Genomic DNA, 20,466 nt, shown 5'->3' on the forward strand with positions numbered 1-20,466 from the left:
AAATACCGATATCTAATCAAAGAGCTGAATGTTCCCCACAACTTCTAAACATTCTTTCTATAATCAATCAGAATGGGGACTGAATCCCTCCCTCCCCCCCATCCCTTCCCAAAGCCCTACTATGTGATTGGCTGTTTAGTGAACAAATCTAAAAATTGAGACAAAGGATGGCACGGCGGCACAGTGGTTCACACTGCTGCCTCACAATGCCAGGGACCCGGGTTCCATTCCAGCCTTGAGTGACTGCCTTTGTGGAGTTTGCACGTTCTCCCCATGTCTGCATAGATTTGATAATAGAAACCCTACAGTGCAAAAGCAGGCCATTTGGCCCCTTGAGTCTGCATCGATAACAACCCCACCCAGGCCCTATCTGCATCACCCCAAATATTTATCCAGCTAATCCTCTAAACTACCGATCCTGGGACACTAAAGGGCAATTTAGCATGGCCAATCAACTTAACCCATACATCTTTGGACTGTGGGAGGAAACCAGAGCACCCGGAGGAAACCTACACAGACATGGGGAGAAGGTGCAAACTCCGCACAGACAGTGACTCAAGCTGGGGATCAAACCCAGGTCCCTAGAATTGTGAGACAGCAGTACTAAACGCTATGCCATTGTGCCACCCGTTTCTTCCAGGTGCTCCAGTTACCTCCCACAGCCTGAAGATGTGCAGGTTAGGTGGATTGGCCATGCTAAATAGACCCTTAGTTTCCCAAGATGTGTAGGTTAGGGGGATTAGTGGGGTGAGTGGACTGGGTTTAGCTGTAATGCTCTTCAAAATAGAACAGTCTGCGAGCATTCACTGTCACAGCATAAATTCATACAATCATACATAAGAACATAAGAAATAGGAGCAGGAGTAGGCCATCTAGCCCCTCGAGCCTGCCCCGCCATTCAGTAAGATCATGGCTGATCTGTCGTGGCTCAGTTCCACATTCCCGCCCTCTCCCCATAACCCTTAATCCCCTTGCCTATCAAAAACCTATCAACCCGTGTCTTAAAAATATTGAGCGAGGCAGCCTCCACCACTTCAACGGGCAGAGAATTCCAGAGATTCACCACCCTTTGAGTGAAGAAGTTCCTCCTCAACTCCGTTGTAAACCACTCCCCCTTTATCCTGAGGCTGTGCCCTGTAGTCCTACTGTCCTTTCTGAGCGGGAAGAGCCTCTCCACCTCTATCCTATCCATCCCATTCAACATCTTATACATCTCAATGAGATCTCCCCTCATTCTTCTAAACTCTAACGAGTACAAGCCTAGTTTATTCAGCCTCTCCTCATAGTTCAACCCCCTCAACTCCGGAATCAGCCTAGTAAACCTCCTCTGCACTCCCTCCAAGGCCAAAATATCCTTGCGTAAGTACGGCGACCAAACCTGCACACAGTACTCCAGCTGCGGTCTCACCAGTGCCCTATACAGCTGCAGGAAGACCTCCCTACTTTTATATTCAATCCCCCTCGCCATGAAGGCCAGCATCCCATTCGCCTTCCTGACCACCTGCTGCACCTGCAGGCTGGGTTTTTGCGACTCCTGCACAAGGACCCCGAGGTCCCTCTGCACCGTCGCATGCTGCAGTTTTTCGCCACGTAAGTAATAGTCCTTCCTACCATTATTCCAACCAAAGTGGACAACCTCACATTTGCCAACATTAAATTCCATTTGCCAGTTCCTGGCCCATTCATCCAGCCTATCTAGATCCTTCTGCAGACTCTCCACACCCTCCGCGCAATTTGCCGTTCCACCAATCTTGGTGTCATCAGCAAATTTCGACACCATACACTCGGTTCCCTCCTCCAGATCATCTGTATAAATGGTGAATAGCTGAGGCCCCAGCACCGACCCCTGGGGCACTCCACTAGTCACCATCCGCCAATCCGAATAGCACCCATTGACCCCCACTCTCTGCCTCCTATTTGACAGCCAATCCTCTATCCACGCTAACACCCTACCCCCAACTCCATGTCCCCTGACCTTCTGCAATAACCTCTTGTGAGGCACCTTGTCAAACGCCTTCTGAAAATCAAGACCGACCACATCCACCGGCTCTCCTCTGTCCACCGCCCTAGACACATCCTCATAGAACTCCAATAAATTCATCAGACACGACTTCCCCTTAACAAAACCGTGCTGCGTCTGCTCTACCAAACAATTCTCCTCAAGATGCCTCGCTATTTCCTCCTTGATGACGGATTCTAACATTTTACCTACAACAGACGTTAAACTAACCGGCCTAAAATTCCCCGCCTTTTGCCTGCCACCCTTCATAAACAACAGAAGAAGGCCACTAGGCCCATCAAGTCTGCACAAACCACAATCCCAACCAAGCCCTATCCCCATAACCCCATGCATTTACCATAGCTAGTCCCCCTGACACTACGGGGCAATTTAACATGGCCAATCCATCTAATCCACACACCTTTGGACTGTGGGAGGAAACCGGAGCACCGGGAGGAAACCCACACAGACACAGGGAGAACATGCAGTCTCCACACAGACAGTGACCCAATCAGGGAATCAAACCCAGATCCCTGGCAATGTGAGGCAGCAGTGCTAACCACCGTGCCGTAAACTTGGAGAATGAGTCAGGTAATTGAGGGCAGTCATCATTGCTCAACATGTGTCAGCGTTTTTGCGAGAAATGTAGTGCAGGCAAAAGTGTGAAATTGACATAGTGTTTATTTCTTTCCTTATTCTTTTTAAAGATGATTGACCTTGGCTTAGTTCTGCATCAAGGAGCATACTTCAGAGACCTATGGAATATTCTGGATTTCATCGTAGTCAGCGGTGCACTAGTGGCTTTTGCATTCACGTAAGTTTCTTACTGATCTCATGTGCCTGCTTGGAAGGTCCTGCTGCCTAAGAACTTTGTATGCAGCGCATTCATTTTGTCTCAGTTTTCACTGAGAGACATGGTATGTACACTCTGCTAGTATCTCTATGCTTGCAGAGAAAGGACATGGAATGCATGCTGTTTGTACTTAGCAACTGTTCTCAAATTTTAAGTTTTCATAAGTGTTCAGTACCATATTGGGTTGGTTGGGGGGGTGGAGGTGGCAGACAATGTTCGAACATGTATGAGGCGCAGTGTCCCTCTGACAAAAGCTAGGAAAATTAGCACATTACAAACAAAATGAACACCATACAAATACTGCTGATGACATTATTGGATAAAAGCTCATCAGGTTCCCACATTTTAACAGTGTCAACTCATTGAAAATGATGGGAGTAATACCTTCACTAAAATACTAGGGAGGAGATTGTCACATAAATACGCAAAACATTATTTGGCCAAAAGTCACATTTGTTCTAATATCATTGATCCAATCCTGGTATCTCATCTAGCAAATGTACTGAACAATATAAACCTGGAAATTGTAAGGTTCCATCTCTCGATCCATGAGTTTGTTGATCATATTTGGAACAGGGGCTGTTGATTTTAGTATTTTTTGGTTAGGGAGGATTTAAAAGAACGACTGATGTTTCAGCTCATAAGCATTTTTCAGTGACCTGTGGTGGAAATGTATGTGTTTGGTTGTTAGGCTCAGCTGTGATGACCACTCATGGCTAAGTATCCTACTGACAGCCACTGTCCAGGCTCAGGCAGGAGGACTGACCATTGAGATACCAAAGCAAAACTATTGCCCACAGAACTACCCAGCCTGAGATGACACCTTCAGGAGAGGAACGTATAAAATTGAAAGGGAAATCAAACACAGCAGAGAGCAATTGGACCCAACGTTTGTTAACGTGTTTAGGATTGGAATAGGCCAAAATGTTCAGTTAAGCATTAGCACAATAAATTAAGCCATTCTCCTCTTACCTTGAGTTGCCTAGCATATTTATCTGCCAGGGTATCGTCCCATTCATTTCTTGCTCCTTCCCAGTGCTTCTGGATGTTTGCATGTTGAGGTGGGCAGATTAAAAAAGAAATAAAATTACATACACTTGTGAAAACACTGAAAATTGTGAAACTCGCTAAGTGGTAAATTTAATTTAGAGGTTATTTCTGAACTCATTTCTGTAGTAACACAGGCTGGAGATCAACTGCAACAAGTGCTTCAATATTGGTTGGGACTATATGTGATCAGTCCATTTGAACCAATAATTACTAGAAGCATTCTTTCAAAATATCGGACTCAAATTTCTCTAATATTCCCATTGATGCTGCTTCGGCTTTCCATTGCTTTTTGTTAATTCCACGTCCACCTTTTTTGAGTTAAATATCCTTTTTTTTCCCCGTACTTTTAGTCCTGTCATTTTCACTTATAACCATGCAGCCATTACTCATTTCCATCAACAGAAACAAATGCCCTAAGGTGTCTTTAGCATTCTGTGATGCTCCTATTCTGTCTGAGTAGGGATCCAAGAAACAAATATATTTTCTGTACATAACTGACATAGTTGTAACCCGATATGCAATCCAATATGTTCGTATCTTCACTTGAAGAATTAATGAACGTATATTGTTGAAATAGGGGTACAAATCCATCGCTTAATGATGAAGTTTTATGTTGTGTTGGTCAGAGTTCACGGAGTGCTGTGTATATCTCTAGCCACTGCAATTCAAAAGAGGAAGTGCAGGCTTTGGAGAAGATAAAAGAAGAATAATAATTATTCTAGTTGTGAAGAAGATGAGCTTTGAGAAAAATCTGGAGCAGTTTAAGCTCTACAATGCAGAAAGAACATAGTTAAAGATTATTTCAGTGATGTGTATATGAAATATTAAATGATGTAGGCAAGGTGAACAAGTGACTATTACTTTTATTTCTATAAAGCCATTATTACTAGAGGATTAATATTTAAGTTAATGAAAATAAATTTAAAACAGACCTTAGAAAATATGTCTTTATGAAAGGATATTTGGAACAATCTGAGGTAAGGCATTAGTATCCAAAACATTATTAGGGGAGTTATAGTTACAGTTAAATATTAGGCGGGATGAATTCGAGTGTTAGGTTCACTGGGCTAAGTGGTCCTTTCACATCCAGGACCTTCTGCTCTTCGGAGCTATTTTTTGCTGGCATGATAATTGTGCTTTTGACCATGTTGAGGTGGAATATAGCTACTTAAGGAGGGATGAAAGGGTCCCTAAGGCATGTATATCTTTTGGTACCTTATCCAGCAAGTGGTGCAATGTGCCCTCAAGATTATTTGCAGTATTTTTGCCATGTCATCAACAGTCCAAGCCCAAGTTGGACCAGTTGGATGTCTTGAGTCACTCCCTGGTAGTTTTGTTGTTACTGGAATAGGACTATGATGTTGTATTACACCGAAGATGGGTGAGATTATCTCACTAATATGAGTAGTCAGAGGAAGTTAAAGACTTCAAAAACTTGGTTCTCCCTCTTTCCTAAAATAATGCATTTGTATCCGTTGGGAAAGAAGTTGGAGTTAGTGATGAATGGTGTTTACTAGCTAGCTGACTATCTACTGCTTTGTCACTGCATTCTTCCCAAGAGTAAAAGAGATGTCCAAGATTATTCCTGTACCAGTGCAAGTTCTGTCAAATACATGCTTCATATAACATGTACCATTTTGCATTCTCATGCCAGTCTGTAATGCTGCGCATTATAAAGTATAACCAGAGAATTATACTGAACCGCCAAAACAGTTTCTCATTCATATTATTTTCTTCACCCAACTTTTGAAAGAAAAAAATAAACTTTGCATTGTATTTATAAAAGGCAGAAAGTTATGAACATACACAGTCAGCACCTGAGAAGCAAAGGATAAGTTAAAAGTATGGGTGGGGGCTACTCATCTGATCTGGCATAATTAGAACTCTTTTACCAGACTTACGAAAATGAGAGAGCATGTCCGGAAAAATGAAGAGATTAGGAAGGGGAGAACAACAGAATTCTCCAGCTTGAATGTGTCACTTCTGATACAGAGGCCAACCTGCAATAATAATCTGTCTGTGCTCCTTCTGCTGTGTACCTTTTGTGATTTAATTTCATATTTCCAATATTGATGGTTTCATACTGTTTACTTATCTTTACTGTTTTTATTTGGGGATTGGGATGAATGAAAGTTGAAAATTTTGCTCCTGTGGCTGTGACCCCTCTGAATAGTGTTGTTCCTCCACAGTTTTGGCACCAAGTTATAGGATCATATAAGGCTTTGTCTGAAATATTTAGAGTAAGCAGCATCTCGGCATTTATAATAAGGGAAAAGGTACTTTGTGCAGAGATGTTGTAAATGCATTTGAAAATGAGGAGGTCTTCATGAATAATGGATAATGACTTGGTAATTCTGCATGAATGGATTTACATTCATTGAGTAATTCTGACCCGGCAATCTGCCTTGTTTAGTTTGGTATGCTGTAAGGTGTTGTAGATTTCCCACAAACCAATCAGAAAGTCATTGAGACTTTCCATTTGTGCATGTGACAACCTGTGATTTTCCTTTTATTAAATGGACAGAAAAATCACAAGACTGGCAAGTAGAGAAGCAGAAAACCCTGGCTATTGTTACTTACTAAACATCTTGTGATTTTATCAGAGTCATGGGTTCCTGAGTATTAATGTTACTATCTGCCAATGAAAAGTAGCCCTTGATGACCATTGAAAACCCTCTTAGTAAAGTAAATAATGAATCTGTAATGTATTAATTTCAAAGCAATAATCTATCTGTTGTGTTTGCATAGAATGAGGCAACACGAAAGGAGAACATTCAGCCCATAACTCCTCTACCATTACTTGAAGAACTATCCAATTAGTCACGCTTACAAAGAACAATATAGGCCCTTCAGCCCTACAAGCCTGCGCCGATCATGATGCCTGCCTAAACTAAAACTGTATGCACTTAAGGAATCCGTATCCTTCCATTCCCATCCTATTCATGTATTTGCTTAGATGCCTCTTAAATGTCGCAATCGTACCTGTTTCTACCACCTCCCCAGGCAGTAGGCTCCAGATCTTCAACACACTCTGTGTAAAAAACTTACTTTACATATCTCTAAATTTTTCTCTACACCACTTAAACCTATGCCTCCTAGTACTTGACTTTTCTATCCTAGGAAAGAGCATCTGACTATCCACTCTGTCCATGCCATTCAATATTGTAAACCTCTATTAGGTCACCCCTCAACCTCCGTTGTTCCATGAGAACAAACCAAGTTTATCCAACCTCTCCTCAAAGCTAATATCCTCCAGATCAAGCAACATCCTGGTAAACCTCTTCCATACCCTCTCCGAAGCATCTACATCCTTCTGACAGTGTGGCGACAAGAATTCTACACAATATTCCAAATGAGGACTAACTAAGGTTCTGTACAGTTGCAGCATGACTTGCCAATTTTTATATTCAGTACTCCAACTGATGAAGGCAAGCATGCCATATGCATTCTGGACTATCTTATCCATCTGTGTTGCCACTTTCAGTGATCGGTGGAGATGTACGCCCAGATCTCTCTGTCAATACTCCTAAGGATTCTGCCATTTACTGTATAATTCCTAGATGCATTGGACCTTTCAAAATGCATTACCACACATTTGGCTGGAGTAAACTCCATTTGCCATTTCTCCACCGAAGTCTCCAACTGGCCTATATCTTGCTGTATCCTCTGAACTCCTGTCCACTATCTGCAACTCCACCAATTCTTGTGTCACCTGCGAACCTACTAATCAGACTAGCTACATTTTCCTCCAAATCATATGTATTTTTTTTATATATATGAACAACAAAGGTCCAAGAGCTGATTTCTGTGGAACACCGTTAGTCACAGTCTTCCATTCAGAAAAGCACCCCTCTACTGCTACCCTCTGCCTTCTACGGCAAACCAGCTCTGTATCCATCTTGCCAGCCCTCCTCTGGTCCTGTGTAATGTCACCTTTCATACCAGTCTACCATGAGATACCTTGTCAAAGGCTTTACTGAAGTCCATGTGTAACAATATCTACTGCCTTTCCCTCATCTATCATCTCCATCACTTCCACGAAAAACTCAATCAGGTCAGTGAGGCATGACCTGCCCTTCACAAAACCATGCTGTTTATCACTATTAAGTCCATTTGTTTCCAAATGTGAATAAATCCTGTCCCAAAAATCTTTTCCAATAATTTCTCTACCACTGACATAAGGCTCACCTGCCTATAATTTCCTGGATTATCCCTGCTGCCCTTCTTAAACAATGGAACAACACTGGCTATTCTCTACTCCTCTAGAACTTCACCTGTAGCCAGTGAGGATACAAAGATTTCTGTCAAGGCCCCGGCAATTTCCTCCCATGCCACCCTCAGTATTCTAGGGTAGATCCCATCAGGCCTGGGACTTACCTACTTTAATGCTTTTTAAAATGTCCAATACCACCTCCTTTTTGATATTGACATAACGCAGAATATCTACACACCCTGCCCTATAGTCCTCATCAACCAAGTTCTTCACTTTGGCGAATACTGAGGCAAAGTATTCATTTAGTATCTCTCCCATTTCCTCTGGTTCCTTGCATAGATCCCCTCCACTATCCTTGAGTGGACTAACCCTTACCCTGGCTACCCTCTTGCTCTTTACGTACGTATAAAATGCCTTTGAATTTTCCTTAATGCTGTTTGCCAAGGACTTTCCATGATCCCTTTTAGCCCTCCTAACTCCTTCCTTAAGTTACCTGCTTTTTCTCCATGACCCTGTGAATGTCTACTTTTCAAAGTAACTTGATTCTTGTAAATTATAGAAGTTTGCAATGTGATCCAAACTCTTAAGAACATAAGAAATAGGAGCAGGAGTAGGCCAATTTGGTTTGTCTGTAACTCACTGCCTGCTAGCCTTTATTATATAAAAATTATTCAAACCCTACGATTGCATTTCAGTCTGCTGTGCCTTCCAAGTATCAATCATCCAGTGATCAAATTCCAGACTGTTTCTCATTCTCAGATTTCTATGTATCAGAACTCTTGATTGGATCTGAGACCTTTACCCTCAAATATTTGTTACACATTGACTTTTGCACAATTTGAAGAAGAAGTCCCATACTGTGGGACGTCGTGAAAGTGAAAAGTGAAAGATAAGTTGACAAGCTAAATAAAGGAGTTACATTCCATGAAGTTTGGGTTTTAATAGCCTGTATGTTGTAGGAGGAATGAAAGATTGAAGGAGGAAAGAAAGTTTTGATGACCTGGAAAAGAATAAGTAATGCTAGAATCACAGTGAGGATCATTGGAGAGTATTCCATAGAGCTAGCAATTTGAGTTATGAGGAAAGACAAGGGAAACTTAATTTCTCAGGCTAGGAAGAAGGCATTTGGCAGGTAGTTTTATGGAAGCATATAATTTATTATTATTGTATAGAAAAGATTAATCAGGAATATTGCTTTAAATTAAGTTTCAGAGTAAGACAAATAGACACAGCAAATTCTTTTTCGCACAAGGATGATTAACACATAGAATTGATTGCCAGATAGAAAAGTTCATTTGGAAGGTATACATAATTTAAGGGACAATGGGGGTTATTTGAAATATTACCATCCCTCTAAATGGGTGAATTCTGAAAAATTAACTCTGAACAACCTTCTCCATAGTGATCATGTGGCAGTGTATTTGGACCTTAAGGGGAAAGTTAGGACTTTAGCACTACGACCGCTCTATGATTCTTGGCAATTACTTGAAAACATTTTGAGTGGGGTAGAGTCTTTATCCTTCTGATAAATTTCAGATTTCAATTGATCCATCAAGAAGGGCTGGAGATTAAGCTACTCAATCATAATGGATTTCTTTGGATTGAGAGAGAACAAATCGGAGTAAGTCAGTTCCACTTGTAATTAGAAAAGAGAATAGGAAGCTGAGAAGATGTTATTTAGCCACTCCTTTGTCTGTGACTAGTGCAGGATGTGGTCAGATTAGAAGAAGAAAATGGAAGAAATCAGATGAAAAATAGAGAAAAAGTATTAAGTAATGAAGTGCTGTGCTTAAATGTAAATATGATTCATTCCAAGTTGATGATTATTCATACAAATTTAAACTAGAAATTATATGAATGTTTCAAACTCTCCTGGACGATTAAGATTTCATAAATTTTTGAATGTTAAAAATTTTAAAAGTCCCTGTTATTTTACACCAGAGCTGACTTGTTGCACGCTGATATGATAGGATTTTTTCATCTGTGTTGTTCATGACTGGAACAAGTGATTTGCTATTGCTAGGATCCACTCGGAAATAGCTGCTTTCACTGCTTCCGGGACACTTTATGCAAAATGACAACCCTTGGATGACAAATGATGCTGCGCACGGTACGTGTAGATTTCATGGGATTTGTTGGCACATACCAAATCACTTGTCCCAATCATGTCCTAAAGGCGCTGGGTTGGAATCACCTTCCTTGTCTGTTGCTATGGAAGAAGGTGATCCCATGATGCACGTTCATTGAGTAATGGATCCCATTTGGAAATGGTGCAAATTGATGGGTAAGAAAATAACACATAGCACAGAGCCGGGTCTGCCTGTCAAAGGATATAGATGCATGTTGCATGTTGGTGCACGACACATTGGGTTTTGCTGCTTGAACCTATCTTGGTGAGATTTCAATACAGTGCCACCAAAATGTGACATTTTTGTGTCTGAAGTTATGTCCATGATGAGGGATCCAAAAATGAATTAAATTATCAGAAAACCTGTCTATAGTTTATTTGAGGTCATTAGAATAATGAATTGGAAATACAAAAGTGGTGACGCATCAATGCACTGCTAGGCCAAAAATGTATTAATGGACCTGCACACAGAATAAAACATATGGTTTTTTATCTACTGCTCAAGCCTTTATCACTAATATATGTTTTAAAACATTTTTTTTTACTCTGTTCTTCACATAAAAGTGCTGACTGTTGCTTGGGTATGGATACCAGAAACTGTCTGGTATCTCACCCAGATAGTTGGTATTCATGTGTGAGCTTGGAGTGCAGGTGTCAGCAGTCTATTGATCTGACCTTGCTCAAGAATTCACTCCACATCCACATTCATACATGTCATACAGACATTGACCAGAAACAAGAATTTTTGCTCTTTTTTTTGCTTTCACTATTTTAAGGACACTGAGCACACTCAGTGATGGACTAGCTGACGTCAACTACCTCAATACAGACCAATACTCCAATTTGATGTCTTCTTGCTCTCTGTGGTTCTGTATCATAAACCTGGTGCATTTAGGAAGAACCATTGGAGAAGCTTTATGATTTCTCTTGTTTTTTGGCATTTCTCTTCTTTTGTCTGTTTTGTATACCCATTGTATCCAAAACAATTCAAATTTCCTTTTCACTAACCAGCAAATTTCCACTTGGGGGGAAAAGGAGCCTTCTAAACAGGAGAGATCCTTTAACACTCAGGTGCACTCAGTTGTAGATAACTGAGAAGCAGAAATAATAATATCCATAAGAAGTTGGATTTTCCCACCTTCTCATCTGAACAACAATGTGAAGCTTCTTAACATCCAGGTAAGAATGAGAGCATATGAGTATCAATCCCCAAGTATCAATAAGCCAAATGTGCACATGTTTAAGTGGGACATTGAAATGTGCTATAAAATTTCAGTTCTAAATAAATAAAAATCTATTTAGGTTATTTCCACTGTAAAATCCACTAAACAAAGATTATCTTGAGCTTCAGATGTCAATCTATGTGGGGTGCATCCACACATCATCTAACAACATCTGTTCTGAATTTCCACACTGTACTCAAGCTTAAGAGGAGAAATATAGTTGAGAGTCTACAAACGTCAGCTAAATTGTAATTGAGTACTATCCGGTTATTCTTATTTAGACATGTTGTAATGATGAAAGTAAAACACTTGACCCTGATTAATGTATACATCTCCTGAAATGCTGTTCTCAAATCCTCAGGTAGCTAGGATTTTCTGTCAACTCATAGCTTCTGAAAAGTTTGAAAACTCTACATTACAACAGCCTAAAAGCAATGTTGGGATGAAATGATTACGAGGATTCTTCCTAAACCCGAACTGGAAACCGGCACTGAATACATAGAGGCAAAACTACTAGGCTTTTCCTTGATCAACCTCATATTTATTTCCTGTTCAACAAAATGTTCAACGTCATCTCTACTCTGGATAAAGAGGTTTCTGCCAAATTCCCTATTGGATTTATTGATGACTATCTTATAGTTATGGATACAAGTTTTAATCTTCTCCACAAGTGGAGACATCTACATTAACTTATCAAACCTCTTCATAATTTTAATAACCTCTGTTAGTAACCCCAAGTTTTCATTTTTGTAGGCAAAAGACGGGTAGCACAGTGGTTAGCAAAGCTGCTTCACAGTGGCAGGGACCTGGGTTCTATTCCAGTCTTGGGTGACTGTCTCTGTGGAGTTTGCATGTTCTCCCCATGTCTGTGTGAGTTTCCTCCGGGTTCTCCGGTTTCCTCCCACAGTCCATGTGGATTAGGTTGATTGGCCACGCTAAATTGCCCCTTAGTGTGAGGGGGACTAGCAGAGGTTACGGTATAGGGCATGGGTGGGATTGTTGTCGGTGCAGACTCGATGGGCCAAATGGCCTCCTTCTGCACTATGATTCTATGAAAACCTATGAAAAGAGTCTTAGTCTGTTCAGCCTGTTCTGATTAGTATGTTATTTATGTGGACTTGAACACCACTGTGATTGCCTGCCCAACAATACTTTCCTGACCCCACATAAAACACTCAGAAGTAGCTGCCTATTGCTGTTATTGAAGGTGAAGCTTGGTAAAGGATAAATATTTGATGCAGCCAAATTTTTTTCAGCAGGCAGCAAACAGCAAAGAAGCCAAGTAATCATAGGTAACTTTCCACTTAGCTGGGCATCAGACCTTCATCATCCTTTCAGAAGTGAAGAATGTCTCCGTTGTTCTCTAATAAGATATAACTAGCTGAATTTACCTGGCTGGTAGGAAGTGTGCAATAAGACCTTGTGAAGTAGCAACAGCAAAAATTGGGATACCTTTTGGTTGTCAGAGGGTGGTGCTCTTACCATTATAAGCGTGTGTAAACAATAGATATGGGGTGTGTTTCTTTACAATTATACTTTTCGCAGATCAGAGACCTAGTGAGTAAAAGCGCTGCTTGAATGCTATAGGTCAACAGGCAGCAGGACACATTGGTACATTCATTGCCTGAGTTCAAACACAAATTGGTCTAGGAGTAGAAGACACCTGTGGCCTGTGAGATCATAACCCAAAGAGTGTTGGTATCTGTAGGAGAGGAGGGAAGAAATTGAGGAGAATAAACAAAAATGAGTTGTTAATCGTTCAAACTTTACTAATTTTAGTTTATTAACGTCAGTATTGTTATTAAAAGATTTGTACAATATGAGTTGCGCCTCTTCAGGTGCCTTTGTTGCTATCTTAAAAATCCTTTCCATGAATACAGTATTTAAAATTTGTGGCCGTGTCATCCCCAAGATTTACAATTTTCACCTGTGAGTCACAAGGAATTACCCATATTCACGAACGGTTACTTATGATAAGAAATCTTGCTTCTGCTATTTTCACACAATATGCCATCATTGTATTACCACCATGTATTATTACCATATGATACTTGCATAGAAATTAATGGAGGATTAGTGAGAGGGAACATTCTAAAGTTGCTCTAGAACAGACAGAATTGAGTTTAGGCATGCTGCTGCCCACTCTTCCTGTGAACTGTCCAATCCCACACATAATCATGTGAGCAGAGTATTGGTGAATTAGAACCATTCATAAAATCGTACCCAAGCATGAGTCAACATCATCAGGAAAAATGCAGAAAATTATAAGGACAAATGACAAATCTAAATAAGTGAACGCTGATATAGAAATAGCCAATGTTGTCCATCTGCAGCTCATGCCAGCTCTCACCAGCTTGTTGCCTGGCACCAGTAGGCACTGCATGTTACAAGCTGAAGACATACATCACTGACACCTGGTTACTATTGTGAATTGAACCTGGGTGCCATTGATGGCTCAATGAAGTTTCTTAATTTTTGGCTATCGATTGGGTTCAGTAGTATTAGTATGCCTTGTGTTTTCATAGTGATTTATTTGAAGTATGCATAGTATGGACCCTTTGGTATAGATGTTCCCAGAGGAGCTCTGTCTCTGTTTGGAGCTGTGACTGGCTTTGACCCCCACTCACCAAACCACAGTGATAGTATTAATTTTCCTGTGCAGCAGTTTTTGAAGGAATGTTGAGGGGGTCAGCCAGGTCAGAGCACGGAGCGTGGCAACTTTGCATTTGTGAGCATGGCGCTGACGTTATATAGCTCATGTTTTTTTTTCTTTAAATCGCTTTTACCTTTCTCAACAGGAAGCCGCCGTCGCCGGAGTTGGGGTCAGATCAGGAGTCCTCTGAAATGTAAATCACCCAACGCAGCTGGCGCTGGGATTTATTAAAGACATTTATTGTGAGCCGGATTGTTCATTAGTATTTAACTGATATTCAGAGGACCTTATTTATGTCTTTTAACTTTACAATTGCCCCCCCCCCGCCACACATTTATATTTTTCATTTACTCCTATTCTTTGTGTTTTCATGCACAGTTATTCCTATTCCCTCGTAACTGAGGTGGATTGAGGCCTTGACTCCAATCCCCAGACTTCATAATGCAAGTGCTGGAGCTTTTGGACAACATGGTAGGGTGCTGTTCCCCCTGTGGAAGAACTTCTTTTTCTGCCCAGTGCCTGCACCCAGTTATCCCAACTAAATGCAGGAACTCAGCAGAAAATTGCAAAGCCTATGCCCTAATCTGCCATGTATAGTAAGTACTCCAGCCCAGTACGAAATGTGCTGTGGGTGCCTTTCTCAGGTTTATTAATAAATGCTGACCTATTGGTAGGGTTCTATACCAGACAAATCAAGGAAGTCCCAGGTGTACATGATGGTTGTTTTTTGAGTTAATATTCACTAAGTGTAAAGTCAGATTAGGCTCCCAGTCCTGCTCACTATCTCATGGCCCCTGAGGGACACTCCATGGGTGAGGACATGGCACAAGTCAACACTCCATAATCCTCCTTGTTGCTATTATTCACATGATTCAGCTGTAAAGCTATTCCTTGACCACTTTTTGGAGGTACCAGAGAGTCACCAGCATCTTCAGAATGTCAACCTGCCTAAACAGCCATTCTCTCGACAACCATCTCATTAGAGAGAGACAACCATCTCATCAGAGATGGTTGTAGAGAAAATTGAGGCACAAGAATATAAATAGCACCAGACCAAACCTTCTCTGTCCAGTCACTGTATATAATACTGGCACTGTACATAGTAAGATTCTGTCCACAAAGCATCATCAAACTAATTTTTCTACCTTTATTCATGGTTAATCTATGAATATAAATGTGGATGTTGCAGGATGTGTACACTCCATAATCCTCCTCCTTGCTATTATTGACTGACTCTTATCCCTGGTCTCAGCTATCCACATACTGAATTGCCTAATGACATTTTTACTCCCTTCCCAGATTGCATAGAACTGAGGCTTGAGAGATATAAATAGTATGGTGCCAAATAAGATTTGGCCTGATATCAATAGTGTTTGACTGCAGAATATAGCAGTGGCAGTCAATATAAAGGTCATTCACGTGATCTAGAGATAAAGAAACTGGAGTAATGTTCACCACAGTGGAAACAATTATCTTTAATGTACTATTTTCTTCGTTCCTGGAACAGTATATTCTAATAATAGTTGAATATAATTGATATGCTAACCCTCCTCTCTTTTTCCTAAGAGATTTAAACATGACTTTTGTACTGTTTATGCAGGGGCGATTATTTCATGGTTTTAAATTTAGTTCTATATATACTGTATTGTTGTGTAGCGTTGTATGAAGGATGCACAATGTGGAGTAATTGCTTAAAAGATTGTCAAGTGACATCAGAGAGTCTTTGTTACAATCGTGGTTTCTGATGTCACGTTTGGTTCATTTGCTTAAGGATGTTTTGATATATTGCAACCACCGGCCCAACCTTCAAGACAACCCTTCCTCCTATCCGACCTCAGTACAACCTTTTCAATCCATATTCTCACAATATCTGTGGATTGTTTCTCTTGAGAAACACACTCAGTGCTTTCCAGAGCATGTTTTAATGCAAAGTTCAAATTGCTAAGTAGAATTCACTTCCTGTATGTAGTGATTTTTCCCTCCCTTTCTTTTCAGTGTATACCTATCACTCCCCATCATGTGCCTATCTTATACAATGTGTTCTCATGTACAGGATTCTGAAAAGCACATTTTCCTTTTTAAAAATCTATTTTATACTTACTAATTTTCTCCTTTTTCCTGAAGGCACTGACTTGTGCTGGCACATGGCTCCTCGGGCACTAACCATCTGCTAACATTGGGGTTAAGTGGCCATCCATGTGGGAACAGACAATGGGTGTTAATTGTAGGTGCATCACAGATGATCCTGATTCTCTTTTAATCTGATGTTCACACCTGATGGCACAATTTGCAACAGAAGGATAGCAGTTGGAATTTAGTAACCTTCTGATTTCTCAACACCTTCCTACTAGCCAAAGAATATTGGAGCCAATTTAGTGCCCTATTGTGTTCTTATTTAAATGGGCTAACGATGCAGATCGAACAGTGAGCCTCCTTGTTTTGTGTGCTTCATTGCTCAACTGGGAATTTATTTATCCCATGGAGCATTGGGGATGTATTTGAGACCAAAATAAGAATAAGGTGGCATTGTAAAAAAGGTGAGAATCAATCAGGGCTCCCACTATTGGGCTGGGATTTTCTGTTCGCATTTATGTTTGGTGACAGGAGCAAAAAAAAATCACCAGAAGTCCAAAGTCATGTTTTACATTGGTGTGAAAGCTTGCCATGGTTATTTGCCCCTACACCGGTGACAGGTGGGACACTTTTCCCGCCATTCAATGTCTGGAACATCATTATAATACACTTGTATCTTATTACTGGGTCCATAAACCATAATCAACCCACCCCACCTCAATAAAATCCATTCACAGCAATGTGATGTCAAAATGGCTCCAATCACAAATGGTTCCAAAAGGGCATCCAGTAAGCACACCTCTGTTGTGTGAGGGCGGGGGGTGGGTGGGGTGTAATAATTGGGTTAACACTCCAACAGAAACTGGCGTTACTCTCAAGGAAGACCAGGGTGACTCTCGAAGGTGTTGAGGTTACACTTGAGGAAGACTGGCGTAACATGCGAAGGGTAACAGCGGGTTGATTGCAGGGTACCGGGACCTAGTTGGGGGACACCGGGATTTTGATTCCACGGTACCTGGGGTTGACTCTAAGGTATCAAGGGGTTGACTCCAGGATATTGTGTGCCTTATTGGGGGAGACTGGGGTTTGGTCCATGGAATTGAGAGTTTGACTTCAGTGTGCCAGCGTTGATTCAGAGGGTACCGGGGAGTTGACTCCAGCATACCGGAGACCCAGTCGGTGAAGACCTGGGCTTTAACTTTAGGATGGAGGGGTAAGGGCATTCCAGGTATTGATTCTGGGTTGACTATCAAGTGTTAAAATTCCATTCTTGAGAATGCCTTCTGCTGCTGGGCCACAGATATCTTAGAAGGGCCACACAGAGGAAAGGGAAGCCTGGGGCATGGGCCTTTAGGAAGGATCTTACAGAGGGAAGGGAAGCCTAGGCACAGACTTCTTGAAAGGGCCTCTTATGGGAAAGGTAGCCTGGGGCAGTTTGAAGGGGGGAGGAGCCATCATGGACCAATGGCTTGACTCAGTCTGAGGGGTCGGGGGCTTCTGAAGGCAAGATATTGATGACAGCATGGATAAGCGGAAGATATGACAGCCCTCAGCTGAATGGTTTCAGCTGAAACCATTGAGCTATAACTCAATTGACATGTCTGGAGTCAAATTAGTCATGTAATTATGCCAGTTCAAGCACTATTTGTGTGTGAGTGCTACTGATTGCTGCTCAGACTTAACCCTTTGGAGCACTTCCAAAATTGTTGACTGTCATGGTGTGCCTGTACCATTAGCTGACTGGGTAAGTAATTATATCTCCTTAGAAAGTTGGCAATGGCACACTGCCCAAGGAGAATGCTGATAATCCTTGGCTGTGCGCTGATGTGCATATTGACAGGTGCCCTCCACCCATCGACCAGGTTGAATGTAAGGCCTTGGAGTGAGGTTTTGGACAATGCCCGTGTCTGAGATGAGAGCTCAGGATTCAGTAGTGGCCATTCGTCATGTGGTATAGGATGTTGCCAAAGCAGAATGCGAAGGATTAAGCGTCAATGTGGTGACCAGGACATGAGTCAGTGCACTTTGAGAGGCAGCTTCAGACAATAAATGGGCAAAGAGTAATCCTTAGGAGACAAATGCTAACTGTCAAGTGACTCTCTTTATTTGGTACTGCCGTGAAGAGAACGAATAGATAGAACATTGAGCCCAATGATATTGCTGCCATTCTTCTCGCTTTTAGGCAAGAGCAAAGAAGAAGAAGATGTCATTGGAGCCACCTGAACAATGGAGAGGAAGGGGTGGCAGGGCATGCTCTGCACGAAGAGGATGAACCTTAGAGAACCAGTTCTCAGAGGCGCCTCATTAAACCAGAGTCTACAGATGGCGCCTAACAAATGTATAGGTGTCACTGAAGACTTGGCATGTCCAGGGAGCTAGTTGGTCACATCTGCCACTTTCTGTAGGATTCAGCACTATGCGGTTTTGAAAGATATTCACTGCCAGTGTCACTGATAGTTCCAGCAGCACTCAATTTATGTAAGTGACTCCTTCCAGGGCTCCTGTGGTGATCTCTGTGGAACTGAGCCACGACAGATCAGCCATGATCTTATTGAATGGCGGGGCAGGCTCGAAGGGCTAGATGGCCTACTCCTGCTCCTATTTCTTATGTTCTTATGTTCTTAGATCTTGCAAGTCTCTGCATGCAAGTCCATTCAGGTAATGACAAATGCAATTTTCGTGAAGGCACACAACTTCGACCATTACAATTGAGATCAGGCAAGCAAAGATAGAAGAGTGATGGGCCCAGGTTTTCAGGTCGGGAATACTGGAACTTAGCTCATCAGAGTAAGAAACTATAGAAAGAGAGCAATGATTGGAAGTTTACAGAGGTGAACATTATATACAAGTGCTTAACAGCCGTGCCCAAGCAGTGCAACTGCAGCTTCTTAACCTTTCTAACCCTGCCACTATGTCCTTGTGCATCCTCAACATCTATAACAGCAGAGGTGGAGGCAGCCTGCTGTGATGATCTTGGCTGACGCCCTTTGGAGGGCCAAGATGGGTGCTCCAACCTGCTTTTGTGGTCCTTCTCAGCTTGTGGAGCTAGAGCTGAAGTGGTCACAGGAAGAGGGGAGCTGGATGAGCAGGATAATCCCAGAGTCACCTGGGTGGGTGTCCCTAGGGTATGCACCAGCTGATCCTCCTCCCTACAGGTCTCCGAGGGCACCTACTTCCTCCTTAGGATAGACGATCAGATGGAATAAACTCAAGAAACCCTGCCGTTCTCTGCCGCTGGCACTGATGGATATCACCAAGTGCATGCACCATGGAGTGCATGCAGTGCAGGACCAATGTCTTGCACCAAGATCTCCACTGTGGTTGCCACCCTTGCTGTGTTAACTTCATTTTATTCTGGTGTTAACACTATCGCCTCAGACATAAGGTGGACAGACTCCTCCATGGAGTCTTTCAATCTGGGGAGTGTACCAGAGATGTCTTCCAGATTTCCCTAAATTTGCCTTTGGAGCTCCAGCAACTGAGACATGAGCAAATCCAGAGGCTGGTTATCTGAATGGGATCAGCAGATTCCTGGCCTCCAGCAACCCTCCGAGTATCAGCCCCCTGGGATGTTCCTGCCTCCTCCTGCTGTGGGTCGGAAATCTCAAGAGACTGACCCTGAGGCTAATCTGGAATTAGATCCCACTGAAGTATGTATGCCTGTGCTCATGGAGGGCATGAGGGAGTGCTATGATTGTTCTTTTTCTAAGTCTGCAGTCACTTTTCTGTGCTGGTGTCAGGGCTAGAGTCAAGGACCTGGCTGGTAGACACCCTAGGCTGCTTCCCAGATGTGATTGTGAAAGAAAGGAGAGTTTATTAGTGCATGCACGAGCCTGATGAACAGGAGTCATGACTCACAGCATTGTTGTCTGATGGATGTTGCAATGCGTGAAAGCAAGAGTGCTCACTTTGTTTATTGCCTCCAACCGCACCATCAGCGCGGGAGTAGTCAGTGTTCTCCCCAGCCAGCTGGATGGCTCTGTCCTCAAATTCCATGCAGATTTTGAGTTCTGGCACCCATTTGCCCAGCTGGGATCTCTCCCTGTTGTGTGCCAGCTTGTCCTGCATGAAGACAGATAGAGACTGTGAGCAGGACACATGCCAGGGCAGATGATAAGGATGTCTGGCATGTGTGAATGGTGAATGGAACCAGTGAGTGGATGAGAACATGGCCCGTAAGGAAGATGAAGATGCTTGTGATGGGTGTGTGAGTGCGTGAGTTGAGAGTGATGAGCAAAGTGACTTACCTTGGCAGAACAGAGGAGATCATTCAT

At 42.1% G+C, this 20,466-nt stretch overlaps 1 protein-coding gene across 7 annotated transcripts in view; it reads left to right on the forward strand.

Moving 5' to 3' along the window:
- LOC145361110 (voltage-dependent P/Q-type calcium channel subunit alpha-1A-like) overlaps positions 1–20,466 on the forward strand; it is a 649,898-nt gene that overhangs the window by 480,851 nt on the left and 148,581 nt on the right. For all 7 annotated transcript variants that reach the window (XM_080216715.1, XM_080216708.1, XM_080216713.1 and 4 more), the window contains one exon: positions 2,707–2,813. In XM_080216715.1, the coding sequence (XP_080072841.1) occupies positions 2,707–2,813 (107 nt within the window). The remainder of the gene's footprint in view (positions 1–2,706; positions 2,814–20,466) is intronic.

Source organism: Carcharhinus amblyrhynchos, chromosome 33 (assembly GCF_965287045.1).
Source record: "Carcharhinus amblyrhynchos chromosome 33, sCarAmb.v2.hapA, whole genome shotgun sequence".
In the NCBI taxonomy this organism is placed as follows: Eukaryota; Metazoa; Chordata; class Chondrichthyes; order Carcharhiniformes; family Carcharhinidae; genus Carcharhinus; species Carcharhinus amblyrhynchos.